This window comes from Mauremys reevesii, linkage group 3, assembly GCF_016161935.1.
Source record: "Mauremys reevesii isolate NIE-2019 linkage group 3, ASM1616193v1, whole genome shotgun sequence".
Lineage (NCBI taxonomy): Eukaryota > Metazoa > Chordata > Testudines > Geoemydidae > Mauremys > Mauremys reevesii.
Genome location: NC_052625.1, coordinates 2,794,773 through 2,822,128, shown reverse-complemented (window position 1 = coordinate 2,822,128; position 27,356 = coordinate 2,794,773). Strand labels below are relative to the sequence as shown.

Genomic DNA, 27,356 nt, shown 5'->3' with positions numbered 1-27,356 from the left:
TTAAAAGGCTCTGGGCTCCCCTCCTCTGAAGGGGGGGTCGTCTTATAGGGCGAATATAGGCCAAAACCTATATTTTAACTGTAAAATTAGGGGGTCGTCTTATACGCCCTGTCGCCTTATACGCCGGAAAATACTGTACATTGCGTACGGTGAGTACAGAACGAAGAGCTTAAGGAGTCAGAGGGAAGAAAACTGACTGGCTTGTTTAGCCTTATGCATTAGAATTCTTGAAAATGCTAAATTTACAAGTACTAGTCCTAGTGTCTTTACTTCAGTCAGCGCTATAGAATGGCTCTCTGCTAGATTTTTTCTCTTTTTTGAAAGTTCTAGAATAGCTTTTTTCTTTTTTAAAAGAAGGTTGTTTCACAATATTCTTTAAAGATACATCTCAAACAGGCTACTTTTTCTAAAATTTCTTTTGATTCTTCTAGAGGTGCAGTAATACTTCAGTATCAGAGGGGTAGCCGTGTTAGTCTGGATCTGTAAAAGCAACAAAGAATCCTGTGGCACCTTATAGACTAACAGACGTTTTGCAGCATGAGCTTTCGTGGGTGAATACCCACTTCTTGCATCCGAAGGAGTGGGTATTCACCCACGAAAGCTCATGCTGCAAAACGTCTGTTAGTCTATAAGGTGCCACAGGATTCTTTGTTAGTAATACTTCAGAAAACAGAAACATGTCTCACCAAGGAACAAAAACAATTTTGAACACAAACTTACCTCCTGTGTTATTAGTTGGCTGAAAGCTATGTACAGCTTGATGTGAATAGTAATTGTCATAGAAATCAGCTGGGTTCTGAATAGATTCATAATTGATATTCTGCTGTCGTTCACCAGGAATCTGCTGATACAGTGGGCCTGGTGGACAATGATTCTCTCTGGGTATATTCATCATATGTCCTTGAACTCCTGGAGTGTTGTATGGTGCACCAATGCCTGGAGGTGTTAAAGGTGGACCAGCTTGTGCTTGAATTGGTATGCCAGTTTGACCCTGTGGTCCTAAAAAGCCTGGTGGAACAGGTTGCAAAGGAGGGCTGTGTGGCATTGCTGGACCTTGGGGTCCTGTACATTGGTGATGCCCAGGAGAACCTGGGTGCATTACCGGTCCATTATGTCCTTGTGGTATGCTGGGACCAGGCCCTGGACTTGACCCTGGATTATACATATGCTGAGGATGTGGGTCATTTCCCTGAAACTGTGGTCTTGGTGGTGATGTGCTGTTATAGAACGTTGGTGGCCTGTAGGTAGAAAACTGACAAGTAAAGAACAAGCACATATACATGCTACACAAAACCAGACTGCAGTACATATCATTTATACATTTTAAAAAGGCAACATTTTTAAAAATACACTTTCCTCTCCTTGCCATATCTTTCTAGAAGTTTGGAATGACATCTCTCTTCCGCAACATTTTACCTTGTCCCTATGATAAACAAGTCACTGCTTTACTAAGTATGATGGGAACGGAATGATTGGCTTTACATCAGAGAAAGAACAGGAAGCCGCAAAAATTGGATTGAAAGTAAATCAGAGAAAACCAAGATGATGAATGTAGGAAACTAGACAACGCATGCAAACGTGTAAATGGATGGAAAAGAAATTGAACAGGTAGAAGAGTTGTGCTCTCTGGGGAACATGACGACACCTGAAAGTAGCTGCAATAAAGATATCCACATGAGATGAGGAAGAGCAAATATCACTTTTGGAAGGATGAACATCTGGTCAACAGAGATCTTCACACCAAACTAAAGGTCAGATTATATCATGCAATTGTATTAAGCACGCTCGGGGTCAGAGCGGAGACTTGGCTGATGACAGTAGCTAACAAAAAGAGATTGGAGGAGGCTGATAAGAGATGGCTGAGGAAAACATTACATATTTCAGGAAAAGACAAAATGACAAATGCAAGACTGTGGGAGCTGAGAGCAGAACATGTTAGAAAATATCAAAGAAAGCAAGCTCATGTGACTGGGACATGTAAACAGTATGGAGGGTGGGAGACATGCTAAACAAACACTGAATTGGGTATCTGAAGAAGGAAAGAGAAAGCTAGAAAGGCCAAGGAAGAACAGGAAGAAGACAGTAAACAAAGGATATTGACTGCGCTAGCATCATCTGAGACGACGTATCCAACTTGCTAGTGACCATAATCAGTGGAGGAACTGGACTACCTGATGTGTCAGCTGTACAGGAGAAACTAAGGTCTAAGGTAAACACTGCACTTAATACTGCAAGATATCTTCTGTTCACATTAACCTGCACGAATATCACTGATGTGTGGATGTGAACAGCACTAGGAACTATATTTTCTTAGTCGAGTGGTTCTTCAGACCACCAGGGAATGATTACAGTTTTTCCATACTGTAATGGTTTCCCTTTCCATTTTTCCCCTGAAGAAGAGCGCTGTGTAGCTTGGAAGCTTGTCTCTTTCACCAACAAAAGTTGGTTCAATATAAGATATTACCGCACCCACCATGTCTCTCTAATATCCTGGGACCAACATGGATAGAAAAACACTGCAACAACACTTTTTCACCTAAAAGGAGTGGGGGAGTTAGAAAAAAGCTGCTTAGATTCCAAATGTCCTTGGGGATATCTGTTCAAATCTTTTTGGTGCCAAGTAGATGAGAGGTTGACAGGGGCAAACTAATTCTTATAGTAAACATCTGTCCACATTACAAACACATCACATTGTGTGCCACAAATCCATCACAAATAGCAATCTTGAGTAGCCCAAGAGTGGAGCAGCAGAATAGTTTTTGCAGTCAACAGCAAGGTGTATTGGCAGAAGTGTGTGTGTAAGTTTGCACAACACCTGACCAAATTACCAGTTTAAAACATCCCAAGACCAACAAAGACCTGAACTCAAAGCGTTGAAGAATCCAACTCAACAGGACCAGATAAAACTTCGTATCTAACAATTAGGTCTAAATTTTATGGGAGGTGGTTAGGTAAGAGGAACAGCTCAGGTAAAGGCAGTGACGTCTGGCAGAGCTGAAATAGCAACAACGAAGATCCTGCACAGAGTTTCATCAGGGAGTTCCTTCACTGACTGAAGTCAAGAAAGAGCTGACTATCAGGGAGACTAGAGGGAGATGGAGGTTTGTTCACCATGCAAAGGAAGGTGGGTTCATAGTCATTCAGAGGACTGGAAAAACAGAGTGAAGGAAGTGAATTCCTTGCCTGTTTCTTCTGGCAAGGTCAAGACCCAGGAGTAGTAATCCTGTGTACAGGGAATTAGATACACAAAATATACTATAATTATGATAGCAAATAGTGGAAATTCCCCCTCCCCCCCCGATAGATAGCAAATTCTGGAAATCCTCAAGGCTATCAATTTCTTCTAAAAATGTGGTGTGGTCCATTTCTCAAATGTTTATAAAGCCATTTTTCATTCTAAAACCTACTTTTTTCCAATCTTGTGCGCTAAATCCACAGTAGGTTTCACAACTATCTCAAACAGTGATGGAATTTTCTTGAATTCACCAGAAGGATCTTGAAAATTTTCTGTATCAGACTCAGAAAATGAAAATTGCTCAGGTGGAGTTGGCAGAAGTCCAACTCCTGGAGGTGGCTTAGGAAGAGGAACTATGCCACGCTTTCTGAGTTCCTCCAGTTCTTTTTCATCTTCATTTTGTGGCTCCTCTTCAGTATTCAAAACCTAAAACAAAGCAATGCAATGAAAGTTTTTATTGTACTAAATTTGCACTGAACTTAACATTTCATTGTAGCACTTCATTTTATATTTTAAAGTAATTAAACTGCTCTGTAATAGCATGTCTATTATATATTGCCTGCCATTAACATCGAACTCAGAAGAATTCTAAATCCCCCCTTAAAATTTCTCCTAGGTCAGCCAGGAATTAAACTATTTCTGCAATATGGAACATACACTTTTAGGAGGTCCATGTCCCTTGATCAGTAACTTCAGATGATGGAAAGCAGTAACATTTCTAAAATACATATAATATATTTCATGCCATATGAGTATATATTTAAAAATGGAGAGAATAAGGAAGTTGTCAAAGAGGTGGTAAAGAAGAGTGAAAGAGTAGAGCAGAAAAAATAATGGATGAAGAGGAGGAGAGAGGTGAAAAAAATGAAGGAGGAAAAAGAGAGAAGGAAAAAAGAATTCATTGTGTAGCATGTGATCACAGAGCCAAACTTCAGGGCTGAGATTTTCTCAGGGAGCTAGGATGTTAAACATCACTGGGAGATAGGTACCTATCTCCTTTAGACCCCTTGAAAGATCCCAGCCTATATTTATTCCATTTGACTACCTTGCCACTCAGAAATAATTTTCACTTACTGTGCCAGTATATGCATTACTCACCTTATCTAGCAGTTCTTTTGTTTCTTTAGTTAATGGAGCATGAGAAAACTTGCACTTATCCCCTTGGTAACATTTTGCTCCTGTATGATAGAACTTGCAAGGAAATTCATGTAGCAGCAAAAATATTAAGGACTCTAACAGGTAGCAACATTTAATTTGCAAAGTAATTCTCAGTGAGATTTCCACTGCTCCTAAACACTTACCATTTCCAGAATCATATTTTAAGCATTATGGCAAGACTAACAAGCAATTCACTGTTTAATCCCATTTGACACTGCTAGACTGACTATATGTATTTAATCTGCTCCTCCCAAAAACAAAAAAAAACAACCCCTCAATCCCCTATTAAAGTCTAACTTCAAGTCTTTATTAATCTTTTAATATATGAAATAAACCTAATAATCTGTCAAACTAAAGCCAATAATTTCAGAAAAAGATGAAGCTCCCTCCTTAGACTATCTATTTTTTCCTACTGTAAGTGTCTCAATATAGTGAAGTTATATATTATTAGGTATAGCCTCTTCTTGAAGCAAGGGAAATTTAATCCTTTAAATGATGTATTACTTACGACAGGGATTAAATATGAAGTTTTATCCCAGACTTTAAACTTCCAGGTATTTATCTGTTTAAATTAAAATTTGTACAATTATAGTATCAATCAATGATCAAAACCTTTATTTGTATTAAAAACCATATACTAGTCCATGAAATTTAGGGACAGATTATGTGTAAGAAAAGGGAATCTTCACTGAAGTGTGTGTTTCAGGGAGAGAATGGTTGAAACAGCAGCTCTTGGGGTTTTTTATATACAGTAAAAGCTGTGTTATCCAGCACTTTATCAGCCGGAAAGCTCTATTAACCGGCATTTCTGATATCTCCCAATACAAATCTTCAATCTAGTAACCGGGACTAGTATACTGCCCAGGAGATTATGCAATTGCACATTCTGCACTCTACTTTTATGCAAAAGAGGCAGAAGACAAGTAAGCAAGCTGGTATCAGGGATTTATTCAAAAAAGCAGCTTCCAAGGTGTGTCATAGGGTCATTACAGATTCAGCCCAAGCTCCTACACCGTCTACATCCACAATGATAATTAATGTTGATAATAATGACCCTGAGGCACAGCAAGATCCTGAAGTGCCTTCTGAATCATCAAAGAAAGATTAAATTATGTTCAGTGTAAGTTTTAGTGGTAACTATATTTTTAGTGATTTGGGCGTATGCCATGTGCTGCCCATAGTGATATGTAGTGTCATAAGATAACCTATTATATAGAAAACTTTACCTGTATACACCTAAGTGCTTCAAGAAACCAACCACTCTGCAATGCAGTACTACTACTGGATTGGTGAGTATCTATATGCTATTTAATATATTTTATTCATTTTACTGTATTCTAATTCTTTGAAAATTGGTATTCCATTGGTAAATATAACTCTTAGTTAACCGGAATTTTTGATTAACTGGCACACCCCATTCCCCCATCATACCAGATAAAGCTTTTACTGTATCTTTAACCAGAATTTTTGATTAACTGACACCTCTCATTCTGCCGGATAACAAAGCTTTTAATGTATGCGCACACACACGCACACACACACACTCAGCTTTATAAAGTGTGGTTCTGATCTAAAAAATGATCAAATGTTATTGTCAAGTTCTAGGTTTGTGTGTACAATTTGAAATATATTCAGTTTGCAAACAAACAATTTTTTTAATTTTTTTTTTAAACTGCCAGACTTTCAAACTTAATCTAGGTTTTAAGAGTTAAACTATGATCTTTCCTTGTCATGGATCATCAGCAGAAAAGGCTCTGCAGAACAAATTATACCCTTAGTGACACTCATGCAACCCAGCTGCCTTTAGCAGGATTTGCACAAGCATAGCTGATTAAAATTCAGCAAACAATTCTGTTGAGGAAGCCATGAAAGAAGAGACTCCTGCTTTCTCTCTCTTAGTTGTGTTGCTAAATGGAATAAAGAGCAGTAAAATTCATTTATTCATTAAAGCGAGCTAATTTGACTTTGAATTCCCACCCCAAAATCTTTAACTTTATTTTAGATTGGTAAGGGCATTTCAAAACAAGCCATGCCATTATTTACATCACTAAAAACGTCCCACACACTAAAGCAATCAAGGTAAGATTACATAACTGACAGCAACCATAACATCCAGTTCTCTCTCTCATACACAAAACCCTCACCATCCAAATTCAATAGAAAAGTTTGATTGCTGGTCAGGGAAAAATAAACTCTGCTTGCAGAGTTAAAACAACTCCAGTGAATACAAAATACGAATCACACATCCAACACACAACCGCACATAAAAACTAATGCCTTATTTTTGTTCATGAAATAGTTGTACCAACTCTGCGGCTTTGTACAACCATGCACAATACACAAGTGCTATTTTAACAATTCAAGACTGCAGACCTGATTTGTGCAGTCATTTACATCTGTGCAATATGTGAGCCAAGCAGGTGTACAATGCTATTCAATGAGGAGTATTTTATAATCACTTTACACAGGTACAAGTAACCCTTTCCCGCCTCCAACTCCAAAAAGTGTTGTGTGTGTGTGTTGGGGAAAGCCATCCTGTCCCCATCCAGCTCTTATCCTCCTCTCACACAAACCACTGTCCTGCCCCTTCATTCAGAAATAGGATCAAATAATGATGTACACCAGCTCCCTGTGCTAAGGAGGTATAGGATGGTACTTAACTGCACCTTCTGCTCCAGACTGGAAGGACATGGAGATCTTGAAGTTGTCATATCTCATTCTTACCACAGAGAGAGCTGGCGGCTGTGTTTACCATTTCCACTGAAGGAATCAAGAGGTGGCTATGATGTTGCAGGATCCCTAATGTATGTCTTTATGGGATACCAGACACACAAAATAGGTGGTAAAAAGTAAACTAATTTCTAAGAGTTCTCAGTTTTGAACTTCCAATAATACCGCAATAGTAAGAAGGATTTTAAAAATTAAGTACTCTATAATTTTATCTTGTCAATGTTGCTTTCATAAAAACAAATTCATGGGATAAAAGCTTGTGAACCAACTGTAATGTTTAAATATTTTTTATATATAATCAGGTTAAATCTCAAAAGAAAAATTGTAAAGAATCCATGGAAAAACCTAACTATAATTTGAAAAACTTCTCTCTTTCACGCACATATCACCACACACTAATTGCACGAACTTTGCAAATGATATTTCACAATAAAAACACAATCAGTCAGTGTGTTTATAAAGTGTCTAAAGAAAAAATCAGATTATCCTAAAATATAAAAACCTTAACTAGGATTATAATTCAAATATAGTTTTTCCCAAAGGATATTATGCAAATAAATGCAGTTCTCTCCTTTGGTACAATAACCCTGTATGTAAAACTTGCAGATTTCCTTTTTCTTCTCTATCTCTGCATCGTGATCAAATTTACACTGGTCTCCCTGTAAATATGACAGAGAAGGAGAGACAAAGATTATCAATTCTAAATGCTGAATGTATTCAACTTCATATTTTAACAATGATGCTTTCATCCTGTTTATCCAGTTTTGAACTTTTCTCTCTATTGACAATACATGTATTTAACAAGCGTGTCAATGTTCTTGAGATTCCAAAAAAGTGGAGATAAAGAACATTTTAGCACATTCTCAGACTAGGGTCCACAGAGTATATGCTGGTTTTCCACGGAGAGTAGGCTGGTCACATGGCACTGTTTTTTTTCCTTGATTCCATCTGGTAAATTGCATTAAAAGAAGCTAAAAATGGAGAGGTTACTCACCTTGTGCAATAATTGGAGTACTTCGAGATGTACCCCCTTATGGGTGCTCCACTTTGAGGTGCATGTGCACTTGAAGTGGCGCACTCATAGGGACACTACTCGAAGAAACATTAAATACCTTCCTATTATCATCTTTCAATTTAAGCAAATGCTGTAGTTGTTGCAAGAAAATTATGTGATCACAAATGCAAGGGGAGGTGGATTATGCTATGAAAAAGTACTAGAAACTATTATATAGGGGCTGGCCATCTAGACAAGGGGTCTCAAACTCAAACAACCACAAGGGCCACATGAGGACTAGTACATTGGCCCGAGGGCTGCATTACTGACACCTCCTCCCCTCGGCCCCGCCCCCACTCCACTCCTTCCCTGCCCCCATTCCAACCCCTTCTCCAAAATCCCCACCCCAACTCCGCCCCTCCCTTCCCCCAGGGGATGCAGGAGGGGTGTGGGGTGTGGCAGGGGCTCAGGGCAGGGAGTTGGGGTGTGGGGTGCAGGAGGGATGAGGGGTGTGGCAGGGGGTTGGGTTGCAGCAGGGGATCAGGGTGCAGGAGGGGTGCAGGGTGCAGGAGGGGGTTCAGGGCAGGGGATCGGGTTCAGGGTGCGGCAGGCGGTTCAGGGAAGGGGGTTGGGGTGCAGGGTACAGCAGGGGGCTCAGGGCAGGGTGTCAGGGTGAAAGGTACTGCAGGGGGTCGGGGTGTGACAGGGGATCAGGGCAGTGAGTTGGGGTGCAGGAGGGGTGTGGCAGGGGGCCGGGGTGCAGGGTGCGGCAAGGGGCTCAGAGCAGGGAGTTCGACTGCAGGAGGGGTTCGTGGGGTGGGCTCTGGCCAGGCATGCACCGGGGGCAGGGCAGGCTCCCTGCCTGCCTGCTCTGCCCCCACGCCGCTCCAGGAAGTGGCTGGAATGTGGGGGAGCAGGGGCACAGGGGTGTGTGTATTGATGTTGCTTCAGGCACTGCCTCCAGCATCTTCCATTGGCTGGGAATGGGGAACTGCGGCCAATGGGAGCTCCGGTGCGTGTCGGGCCGGATCCGCTCTAGGTAAATGCTGGGGGAGGGGGGGCTGCGAGGAGCTTGCGGGCCGCAGAAAATAACCTCATGGGCCACATGCAGCCCGCAGGCCGCGTGTTTGAGACCCCTGATCTAGACAATACAAAAAAATCATATAAACTGTATTACTTTACATTATGACTAGTTCCATGGAAAGTTTTACACAACAATAATTTTTTTAAGTACTTTCAAAAAATAAAGTACAACTGTTTTATAACTTTATAAGGGGAGGGATAGCTCAGTGGTTTGAGAATTGGCCTGCTAAACCCAGGGTTGTGAGTTCAATCATTGAGGGGGCCATTTAGGTATCTGGGGCAAAAAATCTGTCTGGGGATTGGTCCTTCTTTGAGCAGGGGGTTGGACTAGATACCTCCTGAGGACCCTGACATTCTATGATTCTATGAACTGTAGGTGGCACTAAATACTCATCATATTGGGAACCATGGGATTTAAATACCATAACAGACAAAGCCATGAAAATATTCAAGACTATTACCTTATATTTCCACCAGGAATTTGGAAAGAGCCTTATTACATTTTATTTTTACTTTGGAAGTAAATGATAAAGAAAAAAGTTCACAATCATGAAAAGACACAGAAAACTGTGTACCTCCAAATTCACAGTGGAACTCGGAATAAGTGACATAATAAACATTTTTGACATACACATATCAGATTAAGAGCAAATATGTAATTTTTTCAAAGTTTATTTCAAATTTCTATATTATATCTTATAATTGATTAAAAGATTAACTTTGGTACCAGAGAATTAAGCTTCACTGTATTATTAGTTTCAGAATGATGCAATACCAGAATTTACATAATGGCAGGCTAGCATGCCATGGATTATGTCTGGCTCTAATACTCTAATTCAATTTCTCTTCTTCCTGCTTCCCAACCCCTCCTAGCTGCTGAGGTTTTTCAGGTCTGCCTTTCTTGGATGTTTGAGAAAGCATATTTTCCCCCTTTCTTAGGTTGGAGAGATAAGTACTCTGTGCATAATTAAAGCACTGTTTTTCCACTACGTCCAAAAATCTATAATATCCAAGAAAAGATTATTTTAAAAACAGAAATGAATCACTAAATCACCCTTCGTATGTCCAAAATTAAATATTAAAAAATACAGATTACATATTACACTAATTTCAGATTCTAATATTGCTGGATACAGGTGTATTTATCATACTGTACCTGCTAATAAAAGTGATCAATAGTATATCATTTTTATATAATTTACATTGCACAGTGAAAGGATATGTAGTTTGATAGTTTTCCCTCAAAATTTTCTCTTGCATTTATTTTATTTATACTTCCTGCCAAACAATACTAAGGCAAAAAAACCCAAAGTTACATAAAACAAGTTTTCCTGATATTAGCTAAATTGAAATAGAATGACCACCCTTTCTCCGACTCCCGCTAGAGATACATACATGCATATAAAGTATATATTTACCTTAATACATCTTCCCTCAAGAAAATATTTACAAATTTGTTTTCCTTTATGTTCCACCGTATGTTGATTTATGAATTCCTGACTCATATTCACCCATTTCTTCACTGGTTTGCCTTCCTATAAAAGGAAATAAAAATATTTTAAATTTATGTGTTACAGTTACTATTTTAAATATATTTGCAAAACAACAATTACAGCATTCAAAGCAGTAGTTACCCCAAAGTGGAATAAAATTTCAAAATAAAATGACAGTAATTCATGACTTGAGTGTTTTCAAATTACTGTACGCAGTTCAGAGAAAGGCTATTCTATCTCAAAATACAAAGTAAAACTAAATACGCATTTTAAATGTTCTTGGATGTTCTAGTATTGTTCTGCAAGACCAAGTAAAGTAAAATTCTTGGGTGAAAATAGCAAGCTTTCTGTTATAAATGCAACAAATTTAGAATCTTCTTTCAGATACCATAAAGATTTGTATATCTCAGTTTTGCAAATGTATACAGGAAAAAAATAAAATGTACCTCTGTTGTATGGGACACAGTAACTAATACTTCATATATTCAATGATCTCAAGACAATAACATTACAGTTAGATTAGTCACTAGCTGAGGGTCCAAATACAGCAACTAGGCGTTCCCTCTGGAATGCCAGAATACTAATAGTTAATAGCCAAGCAGTATGAGCCAACTCTCAACCCTGATATGAAGTCTCCTTCCGTTATATATTTTAATGTAAACTTTTAGTGGTTAGTATTTTCTTCTTATGGAAAAAATCAGAAAGAAGACAACAGAATGGTGCTGATGGGGTCTTCACCACCCTCTTCAGTCACTTTGCCAATCTCAGTACCCTCCTCTCAGGAGAGGATGCTCCTCTGGCTGGGACTTTACTTCCCAACCCAGATTGAGAATAATCAACCAGGCCCACTACAGAACTGTTTGCCTCCACCCAATTGATGAGCAGGAAGAGGTCCAGGGATGTTCACAGAAAAGGGGATCCCCCAACACATGTGGGAGGGAAGGGCACAAATAGGGCTGCATGAGGAGAACTAGGCAGAACCTAGAAGGGGTGACAGCTCAGCACACCGCATCAACGGCTGCTCCTGGTGGTGGGGGAGAACTTGAAGTGTCAACAACTTGCTGCATCAGCTCTGGGCTTTTCCCCTAGCTTCTGCCCCAACAGCCCAAGACCCACAAACATTCACACTCCCTTATCATCCCCAACCTCTTTCACACATCCGGAGTTCAAATAGCCAAAAAAAAGTACATTACAGAAGCATCTGAGGGCTCCAGCTGAAACTGGGGTCCCATTGTGTTAAGTGCTGTATAAATACAGGAAGAATGCTGTTGCCCCAGAAAGTTTACAATCTGAATTGACAAGACAGTAAAAGGGAAATATTACCACCTACATTTTACGAGAAGTGGGGAACTGCTGCACAGAGAGATAAAGTGACCTGCCCAAGGTCACACAGGAAGTCCATTCCAGAGTCAGTTCTTGAACTTACACATAAGTACTCATGTGCTCCATGTGTCTGAGACTAGAGATTTCCAGCAAGTTCATGCCTGTGCAGTTGCATGCACCCCCGACCCCAGTGCTCTGTACCAAGAGTATAAAGTGGCAGCGATCTCTGACACCTCTAATTCCTCCTCTTAGTGCAAATCCAGTCATGATCCAAAGCAGAGGAGAAGGAGAGCGGATAGTGGACTACAGATAGGGACCACACATCTCCAAGAACGTCCTGTTACAGATAAGTAACCTCCCTTTCTTCTTTGAGTGCTGGTCCCTGTGTGTATTCCACGTGTGGATGATTGTTAAGTAGTATTCAAACAAGAGGATGGTGCGAGGATGTCCCACCTATCAATGAAGGATACTTTTTTTGTCACCCTCACATTAGCCAGAAGGGTAAGTGAACTGGGCAGCATTTATGGCTGACTCTCAAACCATGTGTTTTAAGGAGAAGGTTCAAAGGGTGGTCTGGCAGGTATTGAGAGCACAAGACTGAGGTTCTAACAGTGAGAAGGTCATAATGAGACCTTTCAGGTATCTGTTAGGTGAGCCTTCTATGGGAGGATATAAGGCACGGAGTGCTGTGGTATGTGGACCTGCAGCAAACGAATGACAAGTCCTGATGTCTTGAGGGTGAGGAGGTAATTTAAAAAAGCAGACGTATCGTCATCTTCCATAGATAGATGGTTCTCTTGAGTCCAGGCAGAGAAATGCCACCATTTAGCTATATAGCATTTTCTGGTGGAATCTTTTTCTACTGTGATTGAGAATAGTTTGAACTGTCTCTGAACATAAATGCTCTTGGTTTGACGTGCATCCAAATAACAGACCATAAAATGAAGAGGGTCTGGGTTGGAATGTCTGATCTTGCAGTTTTGCTGAGTTAACAGATCCAGGAAGGGTCAGATGCTGATGGGAGGATGGGCTGATGTAAAAGGTCCTGAAACCAGACCTGTCTGGGTGCAACTGGACCCAATGAGAATGATTTGAGCTTTGTTATGCCAAATCTTTCACAGAACACGTGGTAGCGGTGAGATGGGAGAAAAAGTGCATCTCAGGTGGTTTTCCAGGATAACAAACGGGCATCATGCCCAGAGTCCATGCCAATGCTGCTCTGGAGCAGTACAGACTGAACAACTTCGTCATCTTGGGCTGTGGCTACACTTAGCACTTCAAAGCGCTGCTGCGGTAGCGCTGCCACGGCAGCGCTTTGAAGCGCTAAGTGTAGTCAAAGCGCCAGCGCTGGGAGAGAGCTCTCCCAGCGCTGTCCGTACTCCACCTCCCTGTGGGGAATAACGGACAGCGCTGGGAGCCGCGCTCCCAGCGCTGGGGCTTTGACCACACTGGCGTTTTGCAGCGCCGCAATTTGCAGCGCTGGAGAGGGTGTTTTCTCACACCCTGCTGCAGCGCTGCAAATTTGTAAGTGTAGCCAAGCCCTTGGAGGCAAACAGGTCCCAGGATGTTTTCCCCACTGAATGAAGATTTCGTTCAGGGCTGAATTATGTATCTCCCACTTGTGGTCTGTGATGAAGTGCCAGATTGTCCACCATAGAGTTCTGAACATCTGGTAGGTATATGCAGAGTGTGATATGTGGTTCCTGATGCACCAATTCCATAAACTGACTGCCTCTATACAGAAAGAGATTTCGCTCCACTCTGTTTACAGAAGATGGTCATCAAGTTGTCAGTTATTATCTGGATATGATGGGACCGTATAAGTGAAAGGAATACATTGCAAGCTAGGCTGACTGTAGGAGATAGATATGCATCCTAGTCTTTTGAGGAATCTATGTGCCTTGCACAGTGTAACTGCCCAGGTGGGCTCCCCATCCTATGATACATGCCTCTGTGATCATGGTTGTGTCAGGCTTGGGTGGAAGGAAAGGCAGGCAGCTGTTGAAGGTCTCTCCATCATACAAGAGAAGCCAGGGATTGGGCAGGGATTTTTACCTTGGTATTCCTGTTGTCTCTATCTGGTGAATGAACAGACTGGAGCCAGCCCTGTAGGCAATGGAGGGGAAGCCTGGTGAATGGTGTTACACAGATACATGAGGCCATGTGACGTAGCAGGGAAAGAGGGACAAGGTCTGAGGGTGACTTGTGTTATCAGGCTGTTCATGGCCTGTGCTCTGTCCATATGGAGACAGGCCTTTGCTGAGATTGAGTCTAGGGCTGCTCCTATAAAGTAGTTCTGTGGGAGACAAAGTAGACCTTTCTCTGTTTACACAGATCCCCAAGGATGCCAGAAGACAGAACAAGGACAGGGCAGCCGACTGGACCTCCTGGTTGGATCTGCCTATTAGGAGCCAATTGTCCGGGTATGGGAAGATGGAACAGCTGTTTCATCTCATCTGGGCCACCACCACGGAGAGGACCTTCTTGAAGACTCTGGGTGCTGGTAGTAGCCCAAACCGAAGTACTCTGAACTGGTAGTACTCTGGTCCTATCAGAAATCTGAGGAACCATCTGTAGGATGAATGAATGTCCACATGAAAGCAACCATCTTCCATGTTGAGAGATATGAACCATGTGCCCTTCTTTTGATTTACAAATAAAGAAATTTAGCTGATGTAGATCAAGAATGGGTCTCCCTCCTCCTTTCTTCTTCCTGTCCTGCTAGGGCTTGTCTGTATTTGTCTCTTCATTTGCATCCTTCTCCACAAGGGAGAGTTAACTGGATTATGGTACATGCTCCTTTCATTATTCTATCTATAGAACCAGGTTGAATGGGGTCCTGTAGAACCAGTTGAGCAAGAATCCAGTTTGCAGCCAGGGAGTGGGAAAGAGCCATAAATGGTGGTTACTTACCTGTAACTGGAGAATATTTGAGACGCATGAGCCCTATCTGTATTCCACATATGGGATATACATGCACATCATACACTATACCTTCTCCACTGCCCCCCGGTGGAGAAAAATTCCCTGGGGTGGGGAAAAAGTGGAAACAACTAACTAACTACACTATACTGGAGTCTAAAAAGAAGAAAAAAACTAAAACCAAACTCAGTATATTTACAGAAATGATGCAGTAGCTGAAGGTGCTGAGGACACAGAAGATTCTGACTCAGACCATGCATTGGTAAGAAGAAACTGCAGAGGCACTGGTCCGCATCATCCCTTATGTCCTCAGTTCAGAGCATGAGGAGAACTATAGCACATGTATGGACCAATGGACATGGCTTACTAAAAAATTCTAGACTCAGGTGTATGGTGGGTATGTATAGAATATACATAAGGACCATCACTTGAAAAGGAACCACAGTTTAGGCTGTTTAAAGAATAGAGTAAGAGAGCCTGACAGCTGAGAAGATGAACAGCTGACACTGACTAGAGTCTTAACATTTTATTTTAGATGAAAGTGAGAAAAACTTGTGAGGGAGTAGGCAGCTAGGAACTGAATCGAGTTTCCCAATCTAATTATGCTGGCTAAAAAAAACCCCAGTGGTTTGGTGCCAGCAGGTAAGCCAATTCCTCAGAACTGAATTAATCCTCAATTAAGATGATAATAAATCTTCCAAGTTAACATCCCATTAAAAAGTGAAGTTTATAATTCTCTTGCTACTATTGTTTCAGTCTTTCTGGGTGCAGACTAAACAAGACTATTTTCTCAACTGGATGGGCTAGGAACTTCCTTTCTTAGCTTAACCTCTGGAGAATAGAACAAAATAGGTAGAAAACATAATTAGTCAATTCTGTCTACATCTCTGTTAACAAGGAGTATTCAGGTGTTTGCAAATACATGTATGTGTTTTTCACTTCAATTCCATGTACCTCTTGAAAGCCATCAGGTCCTTTATTGGCCCCTCTCCCCCTTCCACGATCTTTACGCTTCAACTTCTTCTGAATTCCACGCCCTCGACCAACACCAAAACCCCTTTGTGCAATACCTGAAAAATATTAAAACATATTTCAGATACCTCATAAAGAAAAATGACTATTCTTCAGAAGCAAAAAGCTCTTTAACGTGGCCTCCTCCTTAACTGACATGAGAAACCAGAAGAGTAGATATAGTTACTATATAGATACAACATTTCAGCTCTAAATTCCTTAACATATCATGTATAACATCAATTCCCTTTAAATACCCTTAATATTTGAAGAGTACATATAAAAATCACTGAAATATTGATGTTACCTTTATATGCACATAACAAAATACTATTATCTGCACCCACAGATCTCTCTCTCCTACACGTGATGCAATCACTATAATCATAAATAGGCTTGGAAGGATTAGATTTTTATTGGTAAATGTCAATAAACGTCAATTTCACTGTACACACAAAAACCAAGGGTAAACATTTCCATTGATAATAATCAAAATTTACAAATTGTCAAAGAAAGAAAAATGCTGCTTGAGAACATAAGAGTTTGATTTAAGGCTATTTACTTTCTATATTTTGACATATAATGTTGAAAATTTGTGTTTAACAGTTATAAAGCTTTAACTTTTTGAATCTCAATGTCTACTGTCATTACACTCTCCCAATTACATGACACACTCCCAATTTCCATCCACTATGAATATTTAAATTTGGTAAAATAAACGCTTAAAAATAAACATCAAAATTATCTCTCAAAATTCTAAAAAATAAAAATTGAATTCTGCCAAGCCTAATTATAGAATAGAAATGTTCCCAGAGAACAGCTGGGTAAGATAAATGGTAAATCCAATATTTTCTTCATTTAATTTACTTTAACCACTGTATTTCCTATTTAGTTGGGTAAGAAGAATTGTTTATGACATCAGCAAAACCACATGACTCAAGTGCCCATAACCTGCTAGTCAAGGGAACCATATTGGAGGTACCATTACTACCAATTTCTGAAATTTTGTGAAACTTGAAAAACTTTACATAGAGAATATTCAATAAAATTGCATTTTGGTTTTGTATTTTGTGATTTTAAATAACTGACAGATCAATCAAAGCCTGTGGACAGATACTTTATACCTATTTTAAACTAAAAATAAACCCCAATGAAACAATTGCAACAACAGTGAAAAAATAATTTTATGAATTAGATACCACCCATGCTTTAGAACCAGGTTATTTTCATTACCATCTTTTCCCTTGCAACCCTTCCAAAACAGAGGCCCCCCTACTGAGGAATGGACCTTCTAAGGCTAGTCATCCTCTCCCCTCCACCTAACCTCCCTCTCCATAACTACCTTAGTCCCTCCCTCCTTTACTCACAAACCTCCGAGGTTAATTTCTTAAATGGATGCTATATAATATCAATGTCATGCATAATTAATTTATCAAGTTGTTTTACGTATAGTTCCAATATTTATTTTCCATGAGCATTCAACAAAATTTTGAACATACGAACACTTGAAAAAATGAACAAAAAGGGGCATGACCATGGCTAAGGACCAGATTTTTAAATGTATTTAGATGCCTATGGAAGTTAGGCATCTTAAGCACTTTTGAAAATCCTGTTAGGTACCAATCTGCATATTTAGGTGCTTAAATACCTTTACAAACCTGGCCTTAATCAAAATATAATTTTTCCCACCCAGCTCTATGTATGACACTTTCATAGAGTACATCATATAGAAAATAATTCTGAAGCAATACTACTACTCAAATACTTATATAATTTACAACAACTGGCAAGAGTTAACTTATTACAAAAATTACATTATTCACTGCAGAACAAGGAACATTAACCTGGATATGCAGCACTGATCTGTGACTAGTATCAGGGGGTAGCCGTGTTAGTCTGTATCCACAAAAACAACAACGAGCACCTTAAAGACTAACAGATTTATTTGGGCATAAGCTTTCATAGGTAAAAAAAACCTCTGAAGAAGTGAGGTTTTTTACCCACGAAAGCTTATGCCCAAATAAATCTGTTAGTCTTTAAAGTGCCACCGGACTCCTTGTTGATCTGTGACTCTGTCATTTTTATTTTGATGATAAAGTATGATACTTGCTGATATGTGTTTCCTAGCTGTATATAAGAAGAGGAGAGTTACGGTCTGCACTTTGCATTTAATTTCTAGCATGACACTCCATAGATGCCTTTTGGTAGAAAAACTACCAGCACCCATCTACTGTTTGTACAGCTCCGATAGTTGGATAGTAGAGGCAAGATGCACCGACGGGAGAAGCAAGACAAGAAAAAGCAACCCATAGATAACAAGAGGAAGACAAAAAAACCAAGAGAAGATAAAACAAAAAACAATGGATCCTATCAGCTATAGGTAAGAAATGCTGTCATCAGAAAAACAGTTCAGGTGTCAAAAACCAGCAAGACTTATAGGAGACTGCTGAAATACTGGACTCAAACTAAGAGCAACTACTGAAAAATTGGGTATGACCTATAATTTTGAAGAGTTGTTGTAGCTGTATTGGTCCTAGGATATGAGAGAGACAAGGTAGATGAGGTGTTATCTTTCATTGGATCAACTTCTGTTGATGAAAGAGACAAGCTTGTAAAAGACATTACCCTAACTTACCTTGTCTAATTTTTTTCACCATTTGTAGGACACCATCCCATTCTGAAAGTTTCTCAAATGAACTAAATTAGCTATTAAACCAAACCGTACCTTTCTGGATTCCTTTCATCCCCTGTTTTTTCACTGGTTCTTTAGGAAATGGAGCTCCTAAATCAGTATTTGACGTTTCTTTAGCTTTTCTGTATTGTTTTAACTGATCAGCAAAATCCTCCTCCTTTTCTTCTTCATTATAGTTACCAAAGTTATCATCACTGTAATTAGTGTATTCATCATATTCCTTATTTTTTAATTTTTTATTATGTTGTGCCTTCTGGGAAGTCATGTAGTTTCCTGATAAATGTCCATGCTGCATGAAAGGGGTAGTCACAATTAGAAGCAATTTAACATCTCACTCTCACAAACTCCCCCTTGCCCTCACTTTATTAAAATGATTATTTCTACACAATTGTTCTACTGTCAAGTGTTTCATTATTTCCATGATTTGCACAGGCAAACGTCATTGTTGTAAAGTACAATTTAATTATTCAGTAACAAAATGATCATTATACTATAATTGTCCATTATGTAGCTTTTACGCCTTCCTCAGGACTTCTGACACAAATCTCTGTCTGAGACTGAATAATGGACTAAATGGACATGAGTCTGATCTGCTACCACAATTCCTTTGTAATATCGCACTGTCAGGGGAATGTTATTCCTTTCAAAATAAGTTAAAAGTCATGGAAATGTCTGTTGATGTTCCATTTTGAAAAAAAGCTGTTCTCAAAACAAAAATTTAGTACCTAAACTGATTTGGCAATGTACTTAGTTCAAAATATATTTTAAATTTATTTGTATAAATACAAAATTTGTAGCATATCAAATTTTTTACTATGATCAATCTACTTGAAAAGTAAGTTACATATAGATGATCATCAAATGTATTTAAAAAAAGAAAATTTATCAGAAAAAGCTGTAGCCTAACAGATTTTTTATGACAGTGAATTAAAATGAAACAGTTATGTAAATATTTATTTGAATTTTAGTTGTAATTACCAAAGCAGTAGTAGAAGCATGGGAGAAGTAATAGGTTGTCTCAGGTACTGATCAACAAACAAACATTAGATTTATAGAAAGTAAAAAACATACTTTTTTCAGCTATTGATATGACTGAAACTACCATCTAAATAAAATAATAATTATAGATGTATTTTAGAATCTGATGGAAAAGGAGAAATGTGATATTCCAATAAAAAATTGTTAATAAGAATTATGTCTACAGTAAAATCTAGAAAATTCAAGTAAAATCATATTTCTTAACATTTTCCCATAGCATGACGACATTGATACAAACAAGTGAGTGTGTCTGTCTCTCAGTTAATCAGACAAGGTGATGCCAATCAGAACGAAACATGCTCAGCTACACCCTTTTTCCACTGTCTGCAGGCAGACTCTTGCGTTTGATGACTAGACTACTAGAGATATAAATAAATTAGGCTCTCCAAAAGGTTTTTTGAAGAGGTTTTGCACTCAAGTCTTGACGAAAGTCTTCTATCCTTCTCCAGTTTCTCAGTCAGAGATCCAATGCCTCAGCTCCTCTGTCCCTCCTTCAGGGGAAAGGCAGAGTCAATTACTTCCATTGGTTTCTAAAGGGATATCTGACGGTTTGAACTGAAAAAGCCAGGACAAATTACACTAAAAAAAACCCAAACAGCCCAAACAGCATGCAAGCTGTATATTTTTGTTGGTAGCTTCTAGAGAGAATTACTGCCATATCCACGGAAGCACAGCCCATTTCCACCATATTAGCTATAGAAGGGGTCCTCTTACAACTACTCCCTGGAAAAAAAAAAGCCTACAAGGATTGGAAATGGGCAGAAATGAAAGTTATTTAATTCCCATTGGCACCTTCTTTTCTGATAGCAGAAAAGATACTCCCACTTGCCTGTATCATTGCTCAGGAAATGTTAAGCTGTAAAATCAGAGTTATTCTAAAATTGTATAGGTTCATTAAAAAGGTAATACAGTAGTACATCTGGAAATTTACCCAACAGAAATGAGATCTAAATATATTGCCAGAATGGAATCTTTGTTGAGCATGGATTAGGAACATATGGATTTATAAATAGCACAGTACTAATTATTTAAAAATTGTGGATAAATGGAAGAAATGAAAAATCAGTTTTATAAGTTATACCTGAAGGAATGAGCTATCATAATCTCTGTACAAACCAACTCCCTTCTTATGTGGTCTTTCTGTACGTTCAATATCAGAATCCAGGCTGTAGTCTGAACTGTCATCACTGGAGGGGGAATTATGCTGAAAGAGAAAACCAATGTTACTTCTGTAATGTTCTTATACAAAGGACTGTATATATTAATTAGTATATAATATAAAAATATTAGCTCATGATATCAAATCAGACTATCTACTCTCTCTCTCTGCTTTCAGGGGCAATCTAAAAAGGCGTATGGTTTATTGCCACTAATCCCCTTCCTTGCCTTGACAGAGAGGGGTCAGATCTGATCATGCTTGGTAAGGATCTCTAGGAAGACCTAAATCCAATAAGATGCCCTTGAATCTTTCCCATGATTTTTAGGGGGCTGGAGTGCTGCGTTCTACAAGGGCTGCCAGGGAGGACTGCAGGGATACTTATTCTCAGTGCTGCTGCTGCTTGAACAGTCTGTACTTTTTCTGGCTTCATTGAGGATGAATTCTTTCCACGGAGAACCCTCTGTTCTCAGAGCTGCTCCTGACTCCTGGAGGAGGGTGAATTGTGGGGTGAGATGAACTTAAACTGCAGATCAGACCATGGTGCTTAGATCGATGAAGGAGGGTCTTCCTGCTCTCCCTGTACCAATGCCTTTCCTAAGGGCAGGGACAGGGCTGGGACTGCATCTGTACTATAACCACCCCTTTATTCTGGGGGCTGGAGCTGCTGCCCTTGAGTGAGGCTGCTGGACTCTGAGGTCGTAATCCATTTGGGTAGTTTCAGAATTCCCTCCTACTCTAGAGGGGCTGAATCCCTGGCAAGAGGAGGGGAAGTGTTCTTCACAGAGCTTCCTCCCTATAAGGGATTTCTGAGGGGACACTCTTCCCTAATTTTCCCTTTGGAATGTAAGCTGCCCCTGCACTTGAGGCAGAAATGTCTGGTAATGCTAGAATGATCCTGACCTTTGCTCCTTCTCAGCCATTTTGGAAACCTGATAAGGAGGTTGGGAGCACAGGGGAAGAGGAAGGGACTGGGTCCTCTGCTGCTGATGTGATTGAAGGTCCCAAGCTGTCAGTGCCTCACATGTGCTGCTGTGGCAACTGATCACTACACCTTCTTATAAGTGTCTGAGGCCTGCTTCTTTGCCCCCAAAGGTTATTATTACAGGAAAAGAATGTGTCCTCCATCTGCTGGAGACTAACAGAAATCTGAGTTATGGCTAGAACCTTATATGTGAGGGATATGACAACACAAGACTGTGTTCCCTCTTCATGTGCTGACCTGTATGTGTTTAGACTCATTTAGAAGACTAAAAGAGAGAATTTATTTTGTTTGAGCAGCCCCATCAAAGATTTCCAATAAGTAGCTTCAAAATCTGTGCTTTCATTTATAAAATCAGCTTCTTGTCCTTACAGTTAATGATAGAACACTGAAAACAACTGACTAAACTGATGCACTAAACAATTCACTAGTTGATTCCTTAGTCTGCAGACAGCCTAAAATATCTCCAAGTCGTGCAATCTATTAATTTCAATCAGGGTACTGTGGAATCTGCAATAGCACAACAATGGCATCTAGCGCTTTCCAAGAGGCCATGTAATTCATAATTTTTATCATCAAATACATCATATTGCTATAGACAGGCGCCTCACATTTTGTTTTATCTCTCTGCCCAGCTGGGATCTCTCTGCAAATGCCCCTCTCTCCAGTTTCCTTCGCGAAAAAGCAGTTAAATGGGACAACAATGCATGCTAACTGCACTGTTCCATGAAGCCAGGCAGCAGAGTCAGAGAGACATTGTTGGAGTCCTGCTTGTAGGCAGGGAATGGGGACAGCTAAAATCATTCTTGTGCTACTTCTCTGACCCCTCTCCAATTTATCAACATCCTTCATGAATTGTGGACGCCAGAACTGAACACAGTATTCCACCAGCATCCACACCACTACCAATACAGAAGTAAAACAACTTCTATTGCTACTTGAGATTTCCCTGTTTATGCATCCCTGGATCACATTTAGTTATTAGGTTGCAAAATCAAACACCTGAAAGTTACTAAATGACAGATTTACAGTTGCCTATGCAACCTTAACTGTGCCCACCCCCCGCATCCCACCTGTGAACTGCAGTGGAGTCCTATGCAAAAAATTGCATGTGATTGTTTAATTAAAGACTGAATAATACTGCATAATGTACATGGAAGCAGAACTAAGTTTACACAGGCAACTGTAAGTCTGGCATTTTCTAACTTTCAAGTGCTTGACTTTTCAAACTACCTAACTTTCTTTTAACATACAAAAAGTATGGTTTCCTAGTTGTTGTATAAAGGGGGAAAAAACAAGTTCTATTATACACATTTGCAGCAGGAGAAGGCTATTTATCGCAGAGGGGTGATGTGCTTCTTGTGCCCTGTGCTGGATGCAGGAGCAGCACCAGGGTTTTTGGTGCCCTAGGCGGGGGTCCTTCCACGCTCCCGGTCGTTGGCAGCAATTCTGCGGCAAGGGGGTCCTTCCGCGCTCCCGGTCTTCGGGGCACTTCGGCGGCAGGTCCTGGAGCGAGTGAAGGACCCGCCGCAGAATTGCCGCCGAAGACCCAGAGCGCGGAAGGACCCCCCGCCACCAAGGGTGGCAAAATGCCACCCCCCCAAATCCTGGCACCCTAGGCGACTGCCTAGGTCACCTAAATGGAAGCACCGCCCCTGGCGGGGTGTAGGGAGTGGTCAGGGGAAGACCTGCTTGTAGCTTTAGTCCTGTTCTTTAATTACTTTTTTTTTAAACACAAAAATAGAATTTGTACCTTTCAGATCTTGTATAAAACTTTATAATTAAAACCAAATTTACTTTAGTTCTTCACAGTCCTAAAATTCTTCTGATAGATGAAGCAAAAAGGTAAGGAATAAAATAAAGTGAGACTGGGAAATGCTATCTTATAGTTAAGAGCAGGAGACTTGGAGTCAAGAAATCTAGATTCTGTTTCCAGCTCTGCTACTGTCTCTGAATGACCTTGAGCAAGTCATTTAACCCCCCCTTCTCTGCCCCTCTCTATTAAATGGGTATACTTTCCAACCTTTGTAAAGTACTTAGAAATACTCTGATGACTACACCAGATTATGTGCAAAGGACAGTCAATACCTTATCACTTATTAAATAAAATAGAACTCCTATGAAATCTTTGTAATTTACATGGATAATAAAACATTACACAATCTCCAAGGTTCCCCATAAGTCCTGAGCAGATAGGCATAATTACACTGCCTCTACTTGTTTCTGTGTTATTCAGTGTTAAATTTCAGAGTGGTATGAGGATGTAATATGCATACTCAAGGATGTCTGCACTAGATGTTTTCACTAAAGATTTCCCACCATTGCCACCACTGGTTCAGCAGCCTTAGTGGTAGCAAGCCTGGGAGCTGTAGTGTGAAATCTTGGTCCCACTGAAGACAGCCAGGATTTCACCTCTAAGGCTTCAGGTAGCAACCAGCATTTAAGCACCAAGTCAACTAACTCTGCTCACAATGAGTCTATATGCCCAGATATGGGAGAGCTTCTGCCCCATGTGGTGCCTCCAAAGGAGAGATGGGACAATGGGTCCCCATGTGCTAGGTCCAGGATGTGTGGGAGAAGCAGAGCCCAGCCCAGTTCCACCACAATCTTCTGCAACAGCTGCTCTGACAGCTCCCAGGCCAGTGCATGCTGCTGCTCTGGCTGCTGGTGGCCTACTTTTTAGAATATTTGTTTTCAGTTATTTTGGAATGCTGCCAAAATGTTCCCACTATACACAAGCAACAGAAGAAAAATGGAGATTTTTAACAATTTATAACTCACCTAAACCTGAACAGGGACTAATAGAGTAGTAATATAATGAAAGTGAACTATCTGAAATACTTTTATTAATAATTTGGAGGTTATAAAAAGCTAGCTGCTGAGTTTCTGAAACTGTGATTTTTGCAGTGTAGTAGCCAGAGAAATTGTTGATTTACCATCTCTTGTCCTGGACAAATTCACTGTCACTGAAGTCAGTGGAATTACACTTGTTTATGTTAAGAGCGAATACAACCCAGTATTTTAAATCAAAATTCCATGATAAACTTTTTTTGAGGGGCCTTTCATACAGCTGCCCAATTTTTTCTATCATTCATATAGTGTCCAAAGAAGTGCTAGGTGCTTAGGGATGAAACAACTTTCAGATATGTTGTCCAATTTCCTGGATAAGAAAAGGTAAACTGTGTAGCTACAGTAGTAATATCCAATATTTTGGTTTACATTTTCTAACCTTATGTTTATCCCGTCTTCTCCTTTTTGATTTTTTCTTTTCCTTTTCTTTTTTGCGTTTCTTTCGTGATTTTCTATGTGCTTTTTCATTTTTCTGTTTATCTTCCCCTTTTGCTTCCTGTTCTTCCTGAACTTCTTCAAAACCTGCATCATCTATTTCACCATCTTCTAGCTCACCATCTTCCCTGTATGGGAAAGGTATGATTTAGATTAAATATGAATTTCCTAAATTAAAAGCATGTAGTACAAAACTGCTCATTTGCACATTTTCAACAATAAAAGTCAATAAAGATTTTTTTTTACTACCAAGTCTCTTTCCTTCAACTAAATTTATTAAACAATAAATCTTTAAAATTCACCCAAAAAAGTTGCTATGATTTTCTCCCATAGTTTAAATAATGTATCCAAATCATAAATTGGTCTTGGCCTCAATACCAGAAGTATTTTATGTACAAATAAAAATGACAAATTTAAACCATTCATAACTAAGGTCTTCTCTACATTAGGAATACAGCCACATCATGGCACTGGCAACTACAAAGTGTGTCCTAGTTTGGTTCCAGTTTTGATTTGTAGTATACAATGGGTCTTTAATTATGTTTCATAACCAGGCTAGAGCCTTGGTCGGACCACAGTTTTCACCATCAAAGAGAATTACGGTCCAGTTTACATTACAAACTATAATAATGTTTTCCACTGAATTACAGAACAGTATTACCACTAGGAGCCCTAATTTTGTTGTGTATGTAGCGCAGTCAGGGCATAAATTAAAGATGAGTAAGGCTCTTAGAAAGCTGAGTAGTAAGTGGGACTGAACAATAAAGTGGAAGTGCTTTCCACCCTTAGAAAACACTACACTTCATATGAATGAATTTTCTTCATTTTAGGAACAAAATTTATCATAAACCCAAGATTGGGCCCATTCCTGTAGCAAATTTGCAATGCTGACCCCATGTGAAAAGTCCCCCTGAAGACAAAGGAACTGTTTCATAAGTAAGGATATAGGAACTTGCCCTATAACTGATGCTAAAGCAGCTATTCAAAGAAGCAAGCTGGTTTTAAGAGTCCTAAACAAAGCAACTAAAGGTGGACCAATTTCACACATTCCACTATATTAACTCTATCTAGGTTAGAAAAAGAACACTACTGTGACATAAAAACTTAACAACTGCCACACTGGGTCAGACCAATGGACAGTATAAGCCAGGATGAGCAGGGATGCAAAACCATGCTCCGACAAGTCCCTAGCCACTGTTTGCCAGAAGCTGGGAATGAGCAACAGGGGATGGATCACTTGATGATTCCCTGTTCTGTATGTTCCCTCTGGGGCACCTGGCATTGGCCAATGTCAGAAGACAGGATACTGGGCTAGATGGACCATTGGTCTGACCCAGTCTGACCGTTCTTATGTAGTAGCCTTTCTTCATCAGTGGCCAGTACCAAAGCTTCACGGGGAATGTACAGAATAGGGTAATTTTGGAGCGATCCACCCCTATTTTCTCCTCCTGGCATCTGGCAGTCAGATGTTTAGGGACACCCAAAAATGGGATTGCATCCCTGACCAACTCAGCTAATAGCCATTGACCACACATTTCAAAAAAGTCCAGTTACTAAAAGGTAAGTAACCTTCCTTTCTCTTCTTTGAGTGCTGGTTCCCAGGGGTATTCACTGTGACTTCCAAGCAGTGCTGGTTGAAGAGGAGGGTGCAAGTAAATATGCTGTACTACAGAGTGGAGGACCACTAAACCCAAAGGAGGCATCCCCAGCCAAAGCCAGAATCAATTGTGTGGTGAAGGTATGAATGAAGCCCCAAGTGGCTGCTCTGCATATCTCCAAGGGCTCTCGTACAGTAAGCCCTAATAGTTTGAGGAGGGGTTTTTATAAGATCCTAGCAAAAGAGGATGCAGGAGGAAATCTACTTATCTTTTGGCAATAATAATGAACAACCTTAGAGACTTCTGAAAGGGTGCTGTTTTGTGCAGGTAGAAGGCTGGAGCCTGGTGCATGCCTCGAGAATAGAGTTTTGCCTCTTCTATGCTGTAGTGAGGTTTAGGGTAAAACAGTGGAAGGCGAATAGTTTGGTTAAAGTGAAAGGTATGCATTTTGGATACAGCTGAAAAGAAATCTTGTCCTTGTGAAAAATTGTATACATAAAAGCTACATGCTTCCCTATCCTTGTAGCAGAGGTACTAGCAGTCAAGAAGGCAACTTTCAAAGAAAACTGCAGGAGGGAACAGGAGACCTAGGATACACATGGTGGTCTTGTGATGGCAGAAAGGATGAGGGCTAGATCCCAGATTGGGACCAGTTT

The 27,356-nt window shown here is 40.0% G+C and overlaps 1 protein-coding gene across 2 annotated transcripts in view; it reads right to left on the bottom strand.

Moving 5' to 3' along the window:
- The window catches only part of ZC3H6 (zinc finger CCCH-type containing 6), a 60,594-nt gene that overhangs the window by 7,412 nt on the left and 25,826 nt on the right, over window positions 1-27,356 (bottom strand). For both annotated transcript variants that reach the window (XM_039529730.1, XM_039529728.1), the window contains exons 2-10: window positions 25,047-25,230; window positions 20,761-20,883; window positions 18,675-18,930; window positions 15,893-16,008; window positions 10,619-10,735; window positions 7,671-7,782; window positions 4,334-4,443; window positions 3,408-3,661; window positions 721-1,238 (exon numbers count right to left, since the gene is read on the bottom strand). In XM_039529730.1, the coding sequence (XP_039385664.1) occupies window positions 721-1,238; window positions 3,408-3,661; window positions 4,334-4,443; window positions 7,671-7,782; window positions 10,619-10,735; window positions 15,893-16,008; window positions 18,675-18,930; window positions 20,761-20,883; window positions 25,047-25,230 (1,790 nt within the window). The remainder of the gene's footprint in view (window positions 1-720; window positions 1,239-3,407; window positions 3,662-4,333; window positions 4,444-7,670; window positions 7,783-10,618; window positions 10,736-15,892; window positions 16,009-18,674; window positions 18,931-20,760; window positions 20,884-25,046; window positions 25,231-27,356) is intronic.